This window comes from Mycteria americana, chromosome 16, assembly GCF_035582795.1.
Source record: "Mycteria americana isolate JAX WOST 10 ecotype Jacksonville Zoo and Gardens chromosome 16, USCA_MyAme_1.0, whole genome shotgun sequence".
NCBI classification, from domain to species: Eukaryota; Metazoa; Chordata; class Aves; order Ciconiiformes; family Ciconiidae; genus Mycteria; species Mycteria americana.
Genome location: NC_134380.1, coordinates 5,951,133 through 5,969,419, shown reverse-complemented (window position 1 = coordinate 5,969,419; position 18,287 = coordinate 5,951,133). Strand labels below are relative to the sequence as shown.

The window sequence follows — 18,287 nt, the reverse complement described above, 5'->3', positions numbered from 1 at the left end:
TGAAGCAGCTTAATGCAGCCCCTGCCCAGGGAGACGCAGCTCCCCTGCAGCGTGAGCTGTCCCTGCAAAGGACTAAGCCACGATACCTGCCGGTCCACGGCCTGGTCCGGTCTGAAACCACCCAGGAGGAGACCAGTCTGGACAAGGAAGCTTGCTTTTTTTTTTTTTTTTTTTTTTTGAGGTATCAAAAGCATGACAGATTTTACCCTCTCCCTTAGATGCAGGAATGGTGGAAGGCTGCTGCTGGCAGCATCCACACACGGATTTCCAGCATCTCGCTCCAACGCGACGAGCCGTATAAGCAGGGAAAAAGAAACGCAGATGAACACGTACTTCCAGACAACCCTAGGAAGTATTGAAACATTGGGAAAAATCTTTGGACCCAAGTGATCCATCAGACAAATACTTACAAAAATAATCAACAAGAACTTTTTTTCCCTTATAAACCTCCAGATCCGACCATCACACAGCCAGAGCACTGACATCTCCCTCCTTCGGTGAGGCACTCGAAGACAATTTCCAAGAAAGGATGAGGGTGGGCAAGCAGGAAACAGAACAGACGCCTTGCTCTTTTAAAAGATACGAGATATCTGTTTTCAGGCATTAAAACCAAAGCATACAGATCTGCTCCTCTGTGTGTTTTTCTTTTCCAAGCTGGGAGGACTGAATTCAAAGAGGGAGTAGAGACATTAAGAGATGGGAACAAGAGGCACTGAGGCAAGAAGCTAGCCCTCTTAATAGGGATCCTCAGCCTTAACTCCAGCAACTGGCAGAGCCGCAGGCTCAGGAGCTCTAAAGCTACACCCAGGGACTGGTCAAGCTTTCTAGACAGCACTCAGGCCTGGCAGGAAAAGCTGTAAGACCCCTAAAAATAGCACAGGCCTACGTCAGCACGGTGGTACAGCAACAGCAAGGGGAGGATTTTGGGGCAGAAGGGAAAATGCTGGGGTTCAATGCCGATGTGATGGCAACCTAGGTCCTGGCTGTGTCTGGTCGGGCAGATGCTGTGTCCTAGTGTACACCAGCCCCAACCCACCATCTCCCCGTGACCCTTGGGGGCCCAGTGAATACAGGGTACCAGCTTTCCTAAAGCAGTTAGGGATTTTGAGACATGAACATCTCCTGGCTTCAGTTTAGCCAACTGCTTTTGGCTTCCAGTCAGGGTAAGGTTTGAAGGAAAGCCTGAAGATAGCTCGGGCTGTGGTCCCGAGTACGACCCAGGGGACACTGGTACAACCCTCTGCTCACTGGTGCCAGGGTTCCAGGGTTTCGACCCAAATACAGCCCAGTAAAAGCAAGCCTGAATGGGGCAACAGCACTCAACAAGCCCTGACCTTGCTTCTGGTAGGTCTGACAAGCAGTTTGAAGGGGAGAGAAGAGCAATACTGCTCACATTTTTAACACTGACTTCCAGTATGAAGAGCATGGTCCAGTACTGGCTCAGAACAAGAGGGCACGCAGACATCTGCAAGGACTTCACACACTTCAGTCGATCCATTCAATAATACTTAGAGCACAGTACTGTGTTACTCCACCAGGCCGAGGAGCCACACTGTGGTCACAGAGTACAGCTGTGATTTCTTTGTAGTACTTTAAAATGCAGGAAAACCATCGACAGCCTTAAGACCTCATCTAGCCCTGCACATCCCTTGTGGATTTGGCTTGGAGGTTTAATCTGTGCTGGATGCTGGAGACGATCCACCCGCCCTGGGCTTTCATGTACCCTCACTGGCTACGAGACAGGACACTATTCTGCAAGACAAACTCCCCCGTGCTGAGGCACGCTTGTTTGCCTGGTGTTCAAAGCTTGTCCTGCTCACAAAGTCACTGCCTGCCCCTTGGCACAGTACACATTTTAGACGCTGGAGTGGAAGAGAAGGACGTAGGCAGAAGTTGAAGGATAAGCAAAACTAAACATCTGCCTGCTAGAGACAGCCCACCATCAGCAGTGCTCTTTTGAAGCAACTGCCTCCAAGCAGGATTTGTTTCTCACATCAGCAGCCGTAGTATAGGTTTTACTGGAGTGTGTCTGTTGGCCTTATCAAGGGGGAAGATCACAGTTTGGGAATTTATTCTTATATCATCCTGGAGACAAAGCCCTTCACAAGCACCTAGTGTGGCTTTCTCAAGTGTCCCCTCCAGCCAAGAGTTAGTGTCACTCAAGAAAGGAGCAAGGAGTGAGTCCTACTTCCCTGTGGAAGAAGGCTACAAGCTGCCAAGTGAGCCTGTTCACAGCAACAGCCCCACGGTACTGACACAGAAGCTGTTCAGTGGGTACAGGGTTCATGGGAAGCACCAAAAATTAAAAATCCTATGCTTTTTATTGCAGGTTCAGTGTTAGTGTTTTGGAGAGCACAGCTGCATTAGAGGCAGATACTGTTCCAACTCCCCTTCCCCACAAGACTGCCACAACTCATCAGCCCCAGACAACTCCAGAAATTGCACCTGGTTATGCAGTGCAGACAAGTGTTCAAGTGCAGACCTAGACCCTCACGTGACTTGCCACTGAAGAACAATAATGATCCAAGGCTTGCAAAATGAGAAGGCCAGGCCATTAACTAGGACCCCTTGCCCTGCTGGGAGACACATGTGAGCTTGTTCCCAGCGCCCTGACACAAGGATGCGAGCAGCTCCGCGAATGGGTTGCCCTAAGCTGCCCTTTCTGGATGTTCCGCTAACTTAGTTTTGATGAAAGTCCTTGCTGTGCTGTGCAAGAGATGAGAGGCCACTCAGTTGGCAAGGAGCTGCTCTGCTGATCAGCTCTGCCAGCAGCAAGCAGCCCTGCCCAGCTGCCTGAAAGAAGCACTCCCTTCTGTGCTCTCAGGCGAGTCAGAAACAGAAACCCAAAGGCTGTCTCCTCTTGCTGCCCACACGCAGCAATGAGCGGTCTCTATTCCCTTCTCGTAAGCTGACAGCTACTTCTTTTTTGCTTTTCTTTCCCTCCCTACAGGGCAAGAGATAACACACTAAAAAAAAAAAAATTAAAAGGAACTTAAAAATTCAACACCACCTCATTTCTCCATCTCTCTTAATTAAGATGTAATCCTCCCCATTGCCAGTGGCCTCTTCTATTCACCTGTAAAGTGCTGGTCAGGTTGATTTGTTCTATTAGATCTCATGGCTCAAGACCCTGAAAACCTTCACGCTCCTACTAGAATAAACAGTTGTGTTATGCCTATAATTTATGGTATTGCCTTTTCATGCATATTTCCTTCTCTTGTGGAAGCCAGGACAGGAGCAGCGCCAGGTCTAGTCATCAACAGTGATGTTGCGAAAGAGATAGGCCATGGACTCGCCATTGTGGATTCGTCGGATGGCTTCAGAGAGAATCAAACTGATATCCACAGTCTTTATCTTGGGGCACTGCAGCTTCTGTACCTCATGAGGAACTGTGTTGGTTACTACCACCTAGGGAGTGCCAGAAAGAAAAGACCATTAGTTGTGCCGCTGGTACACTCACTCTCACTGAACAGCTACCCTAGATTAACTCCACGAGTGGTGCATACCTGCTGTTTCACAGTTCAGGGGCAGAAACCCTTGTATGTTCGGAAAAAAAAAAAGAGATTAAAATAAATGGTCTCCCCCACGTAACAGCCAATCTGTTGAGGGGACTGGCATAACCGGCACTCTACAACAGCCACCTCCACACAGGCTGGCAGGTCCATTTAGATTGCAGGATCTGACATGTTTGTCCCTAAGGGCGAGGTTTGAAATCTTATCCTCTTAATGTACCCAACAGCCCATCATCGGCTGGGGGAGAGGGACAGGTAGAAGGCCTGTACAGTGAGAAAGCAGTCACAGGCACCCAGCTGCAGTAAGGGAACTGTCCAGGCAGGGATGACTAATATCTGTGCATTAGGGAGAAAACATACACAGAGAAGCAGATCTGATCTGAACAAGTATTAATCACACAGCTCTTTTTTTTTTCTTCAATGAAGAACCAGCTAACTGAAAGCATCTGAGGAAACTAGTCATTTCAGAGATGAGCTATGTGGCAGGGGAAGAACATCAGCTTGTGGTTTTTGGTGCCTTAAATCAACTCAGCCACCAGAGCCAGCCCTTCCTCTGCAGTCCAGAAAGCAGACGCACCTCATCGATGGAGGATTCCTCTATGAGACGGGGGGCATCTGCTGACAGGAGCCCATGAGTAGCCATCACAAAAATCTTGTAGGCTCCGCGCTCTTTCAGGATCTCTGCAGCAGCTACAAAGCTTTCCACATCATCGATGATGTCATCCTGAGAAGAAACAGAAATAACATCAAAACCAGAAGTTTACCGTGCCTGCAGGGCAGGAGTGGATCTGCAAGGTACTGCAGCTTTGGCCATGCACACAGCCAAAAAAAATAATCCCTGGTTACTTCAGCTGCTGTTGAGATGCAAGGACAGCCACGTGCACGACTTAAATCTATGAACGTCATTTCCCTAATTTACGGACCCTTTTGCTAGTGTGCAAAACAAATATTGTGTCTTGGAAACAAATTAGTCCCTGCACATGCACAAACAGAGCTTATCTTAAGCAAGGTATTTTTTTTCATGGTGATAGTAGCTTCATGTTGATTACTATGGCACAGCAAGTATGAGAAGCTCAGCAAGTTTTTTGTTTGATAGGTTGGGTTTGTTTTTTTTTTTTTTAAACACTTCAGGAGATTTCTCTGCATGTCCTGGACTTGTTGAGTATTTGTAGACATCTGACATTTGTAGATTCAAGGGAGCAAGGAGATTTCAGGGCTTAAACCGCTGAAGTACGAAGGGTTTTCAACAGAAAGATGAAGTAACCAAAGCCACCAGCAAAACTGGAGAAAACAGTGGTAACAATCATGTTCCCACCCCTACACCAGCAGTCCTTCCTACCCTCTGGGATAAAGCAGCTCAAGAGAAGATGCTGGGAGGAAGCCACCCGCCCCCCCTCTCCATCACACTCATACCACAATGATGGCAATTCTTCCTCCAACGTCTCCAACCACAGTTATTGGCGGTTTCTCCTTGGCCATCATCACTAAAGAAGAAGAAAAAAAAGCCCAGGTCAGTTAGCCTTGAGTCAAACCACAACAGCTCCACCACACAAGAGGCCCAGCTCCTAACTGTGCCTTATATTGGTGCACAGACACAGACATGTGCTTTACATTATCCTGACACCCACCTAAGTGGGTAACCACTGGTTTAACCATCGTTTTCCTCCTTAAATGAATAGCACTGCTGCATAAAGATGAAACTCTCAGTTTCTGTGGGGACCTCATACTGATTGCACAGACAGTAAGCAAATCCAAATATCTAACAGATCCCTGTGCAAGGAGAGCTACAAAGCAGCACCTAGTTTATGGGAAATGTCAGTGACTTACTTTGTGCTCCAGGACAGGACTTGAAAAAAGGGGTATCTCATGATTGGGAACAGCAAATGGGCTTCTCCAAGCAACACCTCTCAAAGGGCATATGCTTTACAAGGTGCAATTTTTCACCTGTTGGACTCACTGAAGGATTTGAGACTCACACTGCAGTTTCCTTGATTTCTCTCATATCACCAAACACACAAGACTCTTTCAGAGGGCGTAAAGACCTTAATACCTGCTCAGGCAAAGAAAGCTTAAGGAAGTTTGCAGAAGCGAATTTGCTGATTTTTTTTTTTTTTTGTAAAGTGGATTAATGGAAAGAGCAGGACAAAATCCAGTTTAAACTCAGTTCTACAAGCTCAGTGCAACCAGCAATTGGAAGCAAAAGGATACATTGATGAGCTGTGCTATCTGACACATGGTGAAGAGATGTACTGGGAAATAAGGTTCCACTCCCTCCTGACTATACTTTTGCACTGACATGGTTCATGCAAAAACTACATGTGTAACAGGCTTTATCCTTTATCCGGAAAAACTTCCAGCAGCAGTATAAAAAAAATGACAGGTATATGAACTAGGATGCACTGAGTGCGTCTAAATGTAACACAGTCTTCAGACTTGCACCAAACAGCACTGAGCCTCTGATACTGGCCAGGGACTTGCTGTCCATAAGCCAAACCTCTCACTTGCCAGAGGGTGCTGGTTTATACAGTGAATGCAGTACCAAAATTCCCAGCACAGAAAGGACACGGTGGTGGGCACGCACATGTCATTAGGTGATAATCTGGGCTGATCTAACCACTGAAGCAAAGAGGAACATCCAGCATTTTGTAACACTTACCTGGCCCACCTGCATTCCCCCAGATTTTATGCTCTCTACGGGGAGTGCAGCAAAGTGTCCTACTGAGGCACTTTGTACCCCTCCTCTCCGTAAGCTCAGGTCTTGCCAGGATTCTGGCCACAGAGGCTTCTCAAGTGCCGAGGAGTTTTGGACACCCTAGATAGCAAGATTTTTCTCCTTTAAGATAACCTACTTTTATATAATACTTGAGCAGCAGAAGAACACAAGCCATTGCCCATCAGAAAGCCTGTCTGAATATTGATTTCTGCCCTCCTGGGTCAAAAAAGTCCTACACGAAACTCCCCATCCTGCACAGCAGGCTGATCCAGTACTATTCCCACAACTCATCAGTGCCTGGGAATGCTTAGAGTGCAAGCACAGCTGGGTGAGTGAGTCAGACTGAGGGATGTGATGAAAGCAATTATAAGGACCACAGCTCCAAAGATTCATGTGTAGAGCTGTTCTTCATACACATGACCTACTCCACAGACCGGTTTTCTGTAAGCCTACCAAAAACTGTGTAAAAGGTGTCAAAACAGAACTCTTGGACTAAAGTGACATTACTCATTGCTAGGTTTTGCAGTTAAAGTCACAGCTACCTCGGACTTAAGACTTAATTGACCTTTGCAGCACAGATTCCCCAGCCTCCCTTGCATTGTTATTTCTGAGTCTCCTATCAAATGCGAAGTCACATCTAAATCCTGAAGGGAAAATATTCTTATGAGAAGGAAAAGTACTTGTAATGAACTAGGATTAAGCGTCACAAGAGATAAGCAGATCATAAATTCCAATTACAGGGACTACCTACATGCTTAGATTAGTTATTCGTTCATTATCTAGTTTGGACAGTAACAAAACTCCTGGCAGGAGCTGTGAAATACCAAAAGGATTACATTTGGCTGCCATCTCATCCTTTGTGTGCATCCACAGATGAGTACCATTTCTGTTTACAACAGCCAGGCTAGGGAAAACTTTTCTAAGCAAATGGTGAACAGGCCCAGGGAGCTGAAATTCAGCACTACTTTACTCACAAACACATGAAGTTTCAGCAAATCAGTATCCTTCTATTCCATAAAGGAAGCAGACACATTCCTTGCTATGCTTAAAGGCTAACACAGCAGCTAGCAACATTAGCAGTCCTTTGCATCTCTTGGTCTGTTTTTAAATGCTGCATTTCAATTTTGCTTTATTTTTGAAGTATGGTAGGCAACATGTCGACCTACCCGGATCCTAAAGAGATGTTCTCCCTTTTTCTTGTTCAATTTTCTCTGCAAAGAAAAGAAAAAAATTGCAAGCCAAAGATCTACCCATAACCACATCAAATCTCAAGAGAACTGCTCCAATGTGATGAGAGCATATGCAAGGGTTACTGCGGTCAGTTTCTTTTCCTTCAAAATCTTTGGACATATCACGACGTGCAAGTCAGAACTGCTACAAGAAGGTGGCTTGAAAAATGTTTCAAATGATAAAGAACATTTTTATCCCAGACACAAAACCTCTATTTGTATGTAGACAAAAGAGGGCAACAGAATTAAGCCACAGCTATACTTCTGCCTGGTATAACCCCTTGGATTATGTATGAGTTTAGGTTAAAAGAGTTGCTGGTTTTTTTCTGGAGAGTCAGAAAAGTGGTATCTTTTCTGTGGTATCTTCCGAGGGAAAAAAATAAAGAAAAGAGAAAAAACCCAAACCAACCACCATTTTTATAAAACAAGAATATCAAAGAACACTGAGGGGTGGTGAGGAAATAAATTCATCAGACGAACTCTCTAACCTGCACTTTCATTCTGTTGTGAGTAATATATGCCAAAGTACCATGCGTTAAAGGCGAGATTATCACTGGCACGAAAAAACAGCATTCCCAGGTGCATAAACCCATTGCTTTAATTAAGCGGTCAAAAATAGGTTAAGAAATGCTAAAACAAATTCTGTTTGGAGCTGACAGTGTGCATTAAAGTGATAATCACCAAGAAAAATAATGCTGCATTTACAACAGAGTCTATGCGGAAAAGGCTGCTCAAGAACGAACTATTTTGTGAAGAGATAGACCTGGAAGGACAGATAAAATCCCTGTGCCCAGCCTAAACACAGGAAAGAGATGGGGGTAGGGAAGTAGGAACAGACCTGCGGTCACTCCGGTTTTTCACCCAAACTCTCCCTTCACGGCAGTTTGTTAGGCTCTGGGTTTGAAGCAGACCATTAGCTATCTGTATAAAGTACCGAATTTTCAAAGCCACTGAAATGATTTAACAGATGGTGCTCCAACTCCTTTTCTTGAGGACAAGGAAACATGCAAAGAGTCCACATGCATTTGTTAAAGCACAGCCCCAAGCCAGCTGCAAGCTTGGAGACACAAAGAGCACACAATCAAAGAGAATAACCTCGGAGTGACATCCTGTCTCAAAGGCTCTGCTTTCTGGGTTTTGAGTGACGTGAGCTATTGCTGCCGCTTTAGTGCAGCACTTTAAGAAGTGCAATTGGAAGCACCTTTGGCATTTTTCCGTTATGGCTCCATATGACACCAAATCAGAGTATCACATTAGGCTACACTCTCAGGACAATAAATAAGCTGTTACACTGCGTAACACTCGTTAATTAAAGGCATATGATCTCTACTAGAATAGGGAGACAAGGTGCGTGCCAGGATGCAGGAGCCCAGCCAATTCACTCAGAAGCCCATGAAGAATGGCATAAAGCATAAGCCATCACTGTAGGGCTCTGGGGCCGCTCCCAGACACGAGTTTCGCCTCACTTCTGGCTGTAACACAACTGCTGGGGACCCTGAACCACAGAGGCTAGAGAGGGAGGATAGGGTGCTCCGCACCGATCTGGTTGTAGCCCAGAGCAGGATGTTTCACGGTTAGTCTCAGCCACCCTCCAGGAGTACCCCCACCTTCTAACTGCCCAGACCCACGTTTGTGGTAGCTGAGCCAGGCAGACCTGGAGACTGGTTCTGTTTTGACAACCGGAGGTTTTTCTGGCCAGTTTTGCTGCAAGGAAGCATACAGCTTCCAGTGAGTAGCATGTGTCCTACCTTTCACAAACAATACAGGGACATAGCTGAACCCTGCTTCACTCTGCCATCAGACCTTACACCACCAGGATTGCTGGTGATGGCACACATGGCAGGAAGAGCTGATCAAGGCTTTTCTTTGATGTACCACTTGAGGTGGGAAGACATTTTTCAAATGACTGAATCGGACAAGAAAGGAGGCGTAGCAGAGAGGATAAGTACAGACAGACACTCACAGCATTGCCATCCCTAACCCTAGCTGCATTTTCACCTCTGTCTGGCAGAGCGCAGCTCCATGACAGAGGCTGCGACACAACCAGGATGTGCTAGAAGCTTACAGACTGCTTTTAGGCAGATATTACCCCAGTATTCTGCACCTCCAGTAACAGAGCCCAGCTCATTCAAAACAGGTATCTATCAGATTAGAAAACTGGAGAGAAAAGCAACTTTCTACTGAGAGTTTTGGACAAGTTCACCCCATAATCCACCCCACATCTCACCGACAGACAGCTACCAAGCCACAGCTTGACCGTTTTACATTTGTGCCTTAAGCATGCAGGAATGTAAGGTCATTAGTCAAGTGCTGAGTTTCTGCAGGAGATAAAATAAGAAAGTGGTGATATACAGCAAATTAGTTTGTGTTTGGATAGCTGAGGACTGAAAACAATTTTCCACTGGAATCATAACTAAACTGGGCAAGGGCACATTTCTGTATGAGGTACCATTTACAGTGCTCTCCAGCAGCACAAGTTCCCACAGTTGAGCTTCCTTAAAGTGACACAGTTGGAAATAAAAATTCAGTCGCATCAATGCCCCGGTAGTGGACAAATGTCAACTAGTTATATTTTGGAGGACAGCATCCTCTTCAGAGTAGGAGTGGAAGGAAAAGGCCAAGAATAACCATGCAAATTCCTGTTTTGTTGGAAGGGCATGAAAAATCCCCTTGTCAGAAGGGGGACAATCAAGATGAAGTCCCAGACTTCATTGCCAAACCCCACCTGTCCCCCAAGGCCCAAGAGGAGTTTCACCAGCAACATAAGCATTGTTTAACTGCTTATATTATGGTGAGCAACGACTGGGGTAATGTAAAATGCCTGCAGTCTTACTTGTCTCCCCTCCACAACCTGCCCACAAACTGGTTGGATGTTCTCCCTCAACTTCAAAAGACAAGAGGAGGCACTTATCAGTAGCCCTAGCCACTGCCGGTATAATTAAGTTTGGCTGCATGATGGATAGCTCCTTACCACATACAGCAGCATGCATCCTTTCCCACGGTCACTTCTCAGCCACATTCACTGCACTCAATTTCTGTCCTACCACCATCTACCTAGAAAGCTAAAATCCTCCCAAGAGGGAGCTGGATTCTGATTGTACTGTTGTTACTTTGCTGCTGTTGTTACAGGAATACAAGCAATCCTAAGAGGACGGAATTTCCTAGAACACAGGTTTCCTCCTTTTTCCTTTGCTCTGTGCTCCCAAATCAGCAGCTTATCAATCAACGGCAAGAGCACAGGAGCTCAGCAATGCCTCAGAGAACCTATTCACCCTAGCCACACAAACCTCAAAACCTTGTCAAAACAGACACTGGAACATGATCACCTGGCTGCCAGGATGAAGAAAATTTCCAGCAGTAACAATGGCTGCAGCAGGAGGGGAAGACAAAGGCCAGCCCTCCCCTCCACGCTGGGGACAGCAGCCTGTCTCAGTGGCTGTTCCCATGTTAGTTACATTTTTGCATTTATTTTCTGTTTCATTAGCTCAATGAGTTTTGTTGCTGAGCACTGTAAAAGCACCACCTTTATCAGAGGTATGTTAGTCTGATGCTGTTGAGTGGGCGCAGCCAAGGAGAACAACACTGATGCTCTGCATGACCAGAAAGAGTTAAATAAAAACTTTCCCCTGTATCTTCTCCTACAACTTGCTGACATCGACCTTTCCATGAGAAAAATTCCACTGGTCCAACTGCCATTAGGTTGGTTATACCCACACAGCTAAACCAACAGCAATTTCCCACCAATTTTTTTTTTTTTTCCAAAGGTAAGCAGAGGAGCTTAATCTTACACGGCAGCTCCAGACCAGGATGCACAGTTGCATTTTTGACCATCGGAGGGGAGTGACGTCCATCATCCATGTCCTGCTCTGTACACTGCGCCTCTCCATGGATCACTGCTAGTCCAAGCCGTAGTCTCTCAGCGTAAGACTGAGCCCTGCAGGACAACCACAGCATGTCAGGAAGATGTTGGGCTGATGCAACTTCACAGCCCAATGCAGCAGGCCTCTCCCAGACCCAACAGGGCAAGCAAAGGCTGCACCTCTGTGGCTGTTCCCCAGCAAGAAACTTCACTGGAAGAGACTTTTCATTCCTCCTTAATATCCCAAAGCCCACTCTAGCCCTTGGCTCCACTACAGGGGTCTCCTGGCATTCCTCCATATGCTAAATGCTTTCTGAGATGGTCAGGCACTGCTGAAACTCATGCAGCAAATCTGATCCTGGCCCCAGGTGAACAACCTAGCTCTGCAGCACAGAGACCTCCAGAGTTTAATCCCACAGGGTTGGGACTGCAAAATTCAACTGCCCATCTGCACCACTACAGACATCCATCCTGCTTCCAGCCACAAAGGAGTTAGGGACCAGATTGCTGATCCATTTGTGACCCTCCCATATTTTTCCTGGTGTATTTCCCATCAGCCCAGATCTTTTCCAAGTTACTTTTAACCAGCTAGTAAAGCATCCATTTACCTTTTAGCTGCATCAGGAGATTTGGCTACAATAACTGCGTTTCTGTAATCTGGAATCTGGATGTGATAAAAAGTTATTTAAGTGATTTGATACATAGCTGAATAATCGCACCCACTCTCTTTCCCCAGACCCAAATCTTCATTCTATGGCAAGAAACTAGAGAGGCAATTGAACTCGTTTTCAACACCAGCATTTGTGTATTCTGCCCCAAATGCAACACAAATAAGTTTAGTACAGGTGATACTGCAGGTCCTACTCTGCACATGACTGCAGCTCTGTGCCTCCTTCCCTGCTGGTGCCCACAAGTTATGGCCTAGTCCGCAGTGCTGAGCGCAGCTGTCCAAGGCACAGGGCACCGCACCCAGCGCAGGGAAGGAAGGGGAAGGTGCAGTCACGGGCCCTGGGGGCCAGAGGTATCAAACCCTGGCCCTCACCAGCATGCGGAGCCCCACTGCCCGCACAGAGCGGGCGTTGGCCTTGCGTTCAAATTGGGCTAAGGTGGGAACATTCACTGTGTTTAACCTACGCAACACGGACCTGCTGCAGCTACTTCTGTCTGCAGGGGAAGGTCGGAACCCAGGGCCCGCTCTCCCTGTATGGGGAAGCCTTGTTCTCACCATGTGGGCATAAATCATCATCTTTTGCACATGGAAAACAAAACCTCCGTGCCCTGCCCCCAGCCCTGCTGTGCTCAGCATTCCTACACTCAGCCCAAGACAAGTCTATCAATAATTCAGAGCAGTCAGACATCCAACACAGAACAAAGGGCGAGGGGAGACAGTTTAACAGGATTTTAACAGTGATTAGAGGCAGGAGCATAAATAGCATCTCTCAAATGGCACTAACTCTACAGAGAGCAAGCTCATCTTCTGCTTATGGTCGAGAGTTCAATTTCTATCCAGGTACAATCATACAACACAACATTTTCCCACTTTCCTAAGAAACACGCAGCAGGTACCCCCTAAGAAAGAATTCATTGACAGAACAATTGACCTAGCCTGACAACACAACCTCTGCCTAAGGAGAGGCCCAATGCTGCTATCACATTAAGACGAGTTAAGACAAGTTGATATATATAGAACTAGAGTAACCTCACTTCTTCCTGTATATACTGAAGCAAGAAAGGGGATGCTCTCAGGTTGTCTACTGGAAAGCTGAAGAAGCCTTGAATTTCCTTTTGATGAAGGTCCATAGTGATAATGTGTGTTAAACCTAAGGAAAAAAACAAAAAAGAGAACAATTCATTGAGACAACTCCCACATGGCTGGAGTTCCTCATGTATCTCCATTTTCCAGACTATTTTAGCTATTACTCAGACTATTGTGCCATGTGATAAAATAAGCATAAACAGGTTAACGTAAAAACTTCCAAAGACATAATGAGAAACAGGCATGCGATAAGTCACAGCACTAGGCTGACACTGTATTTCAATATGACACTTCTAGGCCACTTCCCCCGGTGCAAGTTACAAAGAAATAAAATTAAGCTGAAGAAAATGAATTCCTCTAAAGTAGCTCAAGGGCTCAGCAGCACATCCCCACATCGAATGGGAGAAGAACAGAAGGACAGATGCCCTCTGGGATGCCCAACAGCCAGATGCACTGCAGCGTCCAAGCCTACCATGCTGCTGCGCCCTGCGATACTCACCTGCCTTGGCGAGCATCGAAGCCAGCAGCTTGCAGACTATAGAGCCCCTCTTCCTCATTTTGCTTTGTTTGCTGTAGGGGAAGTAAGGGATGACCCCAATGATGTTCCTGGCACAGGAAGTCTTCAGTGCATATGCCATTATCAGCAGCTCCATGACAGCAGTATTCACATCTCTAGGAGATTTGAAAACCATTCCAAATATTAGTAGGTGTTTTTCCAGTGCAACTCCTTTTCCTTTTATACCCAACACCTCTCCTCACCAAGCTTCCAAGCACATAATGCTACCTCTTATGCTAATGTATGCAAGACTCAGATTGTAATCGTATAGCTCCTTCCATCATGCCACAGCACATTACAATCAACTGTTATATGTACAGCACACGATTCCAGCACTCAAGAGCTGTGGACTGGAATTTGATTTTGTATTCTAACATGAGGTGTGTGATGATTTCCCTCCATCATCACAACAAAAAAAAGGCATTTTTTCATTTATGTTGGAACAAATGTCACTTCATACAATATATTTTGAAATAAAACAGTCTTTTAAAGAAGCAGCACACATGAACCCAACACAACTTCATCCACACTGGATTTATTAGGGTATTTTTAACAAGGTAAGGCAGGTTATTTTTCCTGCCTTAAGAAATACTGCATTTTGGAGCAGTACAAAGTCCAGACACATCACTTTGGTGGAGGTCAGCATCTCCACGCTATCTAGCTTATCTAGAGATGGAAGGAACAACAGCACATAAATGCTAAATGACTGTTTCTTGAAAGAAAAAACAAGAAAGGAACAAAGGCAGAACATATCTGTAGACCACAGCAAGGAATACATGTAAAACCCCATTTTCAGTTAGCTTCACCATGATGACTGGCATGGCCCAGCAGGAGTGTATTAACCTGCATTTTTATTCATTTGGGGAAGGGGAAAAAAAGCCAAGCCCTTTTAGCTCCTTAAAACCAACACCAAGAGACACTGTCTGCACAGTCACAAACTGACCCGAGACCGTTTGGGAACTGAAGAGCATGCACTTCAGAGAAGACAGAGGGACAGGCAATCCTCCTACAATGCAGACACCTTTGCTTGGGGGTTTTCAGCACAGCCAGCCTCAAATGACACACCATTTCCCCAGACTGGTCCCCAGGAGGGCAACACTGGTGGTGGCTCAGCCGTGACAGAGCATGGGCTGACCACGGTGACACAGCAGGGGCTGACCAGGCCACCTTTCCACACAGAAGCAGAGGAGTAAACAGCACAGAGCAGCTTAAAGCTCTGCAGAGTTTTTTGGATGTTACCCAGACATTGCTCAAGGACCTGTTTTCCTACTGACCACCAGAGACAGCTTCCCCAAGAGCTCAGAGACACCATTTTCCGAGCCTCTGTCTGCGTGATCTGTTACAAACCTCTAATCATTTCCATTTCTCCATCGCTCCCCCTTCCTTTGGAAATTTGTGCCTCTTCATTTGTGAGCACTTGCTCTGGGTCTCTGTTCTCCCGCTGGCCCCGCCAGCCCTTGCACACAATGTCGTTTACACACAAGAAAGCTTTGTTAGCTCTGAAGCATCCAGCCAAGAATTACATAAAACATAGCCCCCTGCCACGTAGGACAACGAGCAAACAAAGAACTGTTTCTTCCCTTTGGTGTTTTAGCTGTGCCAGTGGGGCCATGAGAGGAGAAAGAGATGCTACTATCAGTGTTGTATAAAAACAAAGTGGCCAAGTTTAAGCCTATTTAAAGTTCATCCCAGAAATTCAATATTTTCTATCATTATTTTTCAAATTACTCTTTAAAAAAATATATATTCACATGGAAAGCAGATAGAGAGTAAGACTGCTCCTGGGAGAAAGGGTTACCACTGATTTCAAAAGCCACCAGCAGTGCTGGTGCTGCTGTGGTACACTGGTAGCCATATCGATGGAGAAATTACTGGAGGAGGAGCACCTCTCTCAATATTCAAGCAGGACTCCAACACTGGACTCCGGGAAGCTCCTGCAGGCCAGCTGGCACAGGCACTAGGCAGAGGTGGATGCGTCTGTCCTTCCAGCAGAGCCCAGGGTGGGTGGGCTGCAGGGCTCACCGAGGCGAGGAGCACCCTCCTGGACGCTTCGCGCTGAGCCAGCCATCACACTGATCCACTCCTCCGCAAGGTGCACTGACCTGAACCAAAGGCCCGGCTTGGGGTGGGGACTAATTGTGGAGAAAAAACATCTGCAGTGGAACCCCAGCCACAGCATCTCCAAAACAGGTACCCAGGAGAGCATCCCAGTCTCCTTGCTGCCCTTCCCGCCTCCTGCCTTGAAGCCGTGCTAACAGTTACTGCTGGAAAGCTTGAGCCAAGACCACACACGAGGAACGTCAGCTCACTACCAGGACATTTAGAGCCAGCTCAGCTATCCCCCACACCCTACTTACCACCTCTCCAGCAGTGTGGAGCCTCCCGCACTGCCCCCCATCCCTGCAGATCCCTGTTCTCGGGGCTGAGCAAACGGCCTGTGTGAAGGCGCCAATCGACTTTGCAACAACCAGCACCACTCAGCGCTAAAAGACTCCTTTCGCTTTTAGTATATCACTAAACCACCAACTCCTTTGTTTTTCTACAGTCTAAACATGAGCTATTTGGCTTTTCCTCATGTGAATGCTTGTCCACACACCAATAGTCTTAGACGATACCTGTCTTTGCAACTTTTTTAGTTCTGCTATGAGCTTTTTGGACAGGGAGCTTGTATCAAATATTCAGGTCTTTCTGGTCTCTCTCTGTGCATTTAAGATGCAGACTGTGAATTCACATTGCAGCATAACAAGGTTGTTTCCCTCTCTACTCCCTTCCTACTAAGTCTTAATATTTTGTTTGCTTTGCTTTTCAAACCACTACTGAGTGCGGAAGTCCTATTCTCAGGTTATTCAACACAGTTGTTTTTACTCTCCTGAAAAGCTCCCTGAAACCCACTGCAAAATTGAGATGCCCTTGAACCTGTCCTCTCAAGCAATGCAGCCAGGCACAGCTGCAGCTTAAGAATAAAAGATGACTTGGCTGCACAACAGTGACTCCTCACCTGGAAGGCCTTGAACATTTTGGCTAAAAAGGACCCATTTCTTGGCCCACAACATTGAATTCAGTTTATGGAAAAACAAGGGGATCAACAAGTTAAAAGCAGGGGAGGTTTTCCCCTCCACAAACTATTGCTGTCCCTAATGCTATGAGTTATCTCTCTCTGAACACCTTATCTGTTTTATGTTTACACAGCTCTCAGTTACAAGTTATTTCAGAGAACTCTCTCACGAGGGACAACAGAATGGCACTATTCACCCGAAACATAATCCTGCATCAGTGGATTTTCATCTTGCGGAGATTTAGTTGCTCCCTGAGGGAGGAAACACTTGGAGCATATCTCTGGAGAGAGGTGAGCTCTAGGAAAATGTGTCAGCCTGCAAGAGGAACTCCAGAAGCGAGCAAGCTGATCTTGTAGTCCTACTGATTTCTTTAACAACAGGCTAAGCACTACAAAGAGAAAATTAACTTGAATTCTCACTGGACTCTATTTCTTTGGAAAGCAAGGAAAAATTCTGTTTCAAGGGTATTCTGCTACCTGCTTGAGCTCTGGTACTTATTAGTTCTTGTGATCTCCAAAATCTGAGCAGAATCTGGTAACTTGGAAAAAGCTATCAGAGCAGGAATATTCTTGTTTTGCTAATTGCACAAAAGGCATCCTACCGATACCTCATCTCTGAAAATAGCACCTCCCCTACTCATAGTTGGTCATTTTGCAGTTACCATTTGCATGTAGGCTCCCTTCCCACCATCCTAGTGCGATCTCGCTACACTCTTCCTCAGCCAGCGAGCAGCAAGGTTCCTGGGGCTAGCAGCTGGTTTTCTAGGCCCCTGGTTACTCACAGCACTTCTTTTTCCTCTTACTCCAAGGCTAGAAGAGCCCAAAATAAAAACCAGACTCACTTAAGAAAAGACCCAACATCATTAAGAACTATAAGAGTACAGGAGGGAAGCTACGGGCTTCCACCTAAGTTCAGTTTCACATCGCTACAGTGAAAGGGGAAGATGTAATGAAATCAATAGTAATGTAGTAATGTTGTAATGCAGACTGTAATTAAAGCAATAGCTGCTGTTTGCTGCTGGCTCTGCTGCTTGGTAATTGGAAGGCAGAGGAAATTATGCATCCTGAAATGGAAATGCCACTCAGAAATCACCAAGGAACTGAGCCTGTAAGGACACCAACACACAGACCAGCGATGTTTCACTTGAAGCCATCAGTCATACTTGTTCTTGCCTGAAGTGACACACTTAAGCTATTTGATGGGAAGGTTCTCAGTTTGCTGTGGCACAAGCAATCCTCTGGGAATTTTAACAGCTTAACACTATGTGGTGTCTTAAATGTAAGGCAAAGCAATGCCAACACTGGAAAGAGACTGGTTATTGTGCTGGCTAATGGCAAGCAAACCTATTGAACAATCTGCTGAATCAGAAATTCAAAGCATATCGCAGCTGCAAAACTGAGCCACAAGTCCCTTACCTGGGGATTGTCTGTATAATGAAGATATCCTGTCCCCGGACGGACTCTTTTATTTCAACTCTTGTTTCTGGAGAAGATTGAAAACACAGTCAGTTTTGTTTCCAAACATCAGATTTACAGTGATAACACACCATGTTTTAGCAGCAACTTTGCCCACTGGTCTGGGCAGAGAGGACTTGCTCCTTTGCCCT

The 18,287-nt window shown here is 46.0% G+C and overlaps 1 protein-coding gene and 1 long non-coding RNA gene across 3 annotated transcripts in view; one reads left to right on the top strand and one right to left on the bottom strand.

The window, feature by feature from the left end:
- The window catches only part of LOC142417916 (uncharacterized), a 480,711-nt gene that overhangs the window by 261,227 nt on the left and 201,197 nt on the right, over nt 1-18,287 (top strand). The window lies entirely within an intron of this gene.
- PRPSAP1 (phosphoribosyl pyrophosphate synthetase associated protein 1) overlaps nt 414-18,287 on the bottom strand; it is a 29,172-nt gene continuing 11,298 nt past the window's right edge. For both annotated transcript variants that reach the window (XM_075518490.1, XM_075518489.1), the window contains exons 4-11: nt 18,097-18,163; nt 13,569-13,741; nt 13,018-13,133; nt 11,922-11,977; nt 11,243-11,388; nt 4,926-4,996; nt 4,090-4,236; nt 414-3,408 (exon numbers count right to left, since the gene is read on the bottom strand). In XM_075518490.1, the coding sequence (XP_075374605.1) occupies nt 3,250-3,408; nt 4,090-4,236; nt 4,926-4,996; nt 11,243-11,388; nt 11,922-11,977; nt 13,018-13,133; nt 13,569-13,741; nt 18,097-18,163 (935 nt within the window). In that variant the 3' untranslated portion in view covers nt 414-3,249. The remainder of the gene's footprint in view (nt 3,409-4,089; nt 4,237-4,925; nt 4,997-11,242; nt 11,389-11,921; nt 11,978-13,017; nt 13,134-13,568; nt 13,742-18,096; nt 18,164-18,287) is intronic.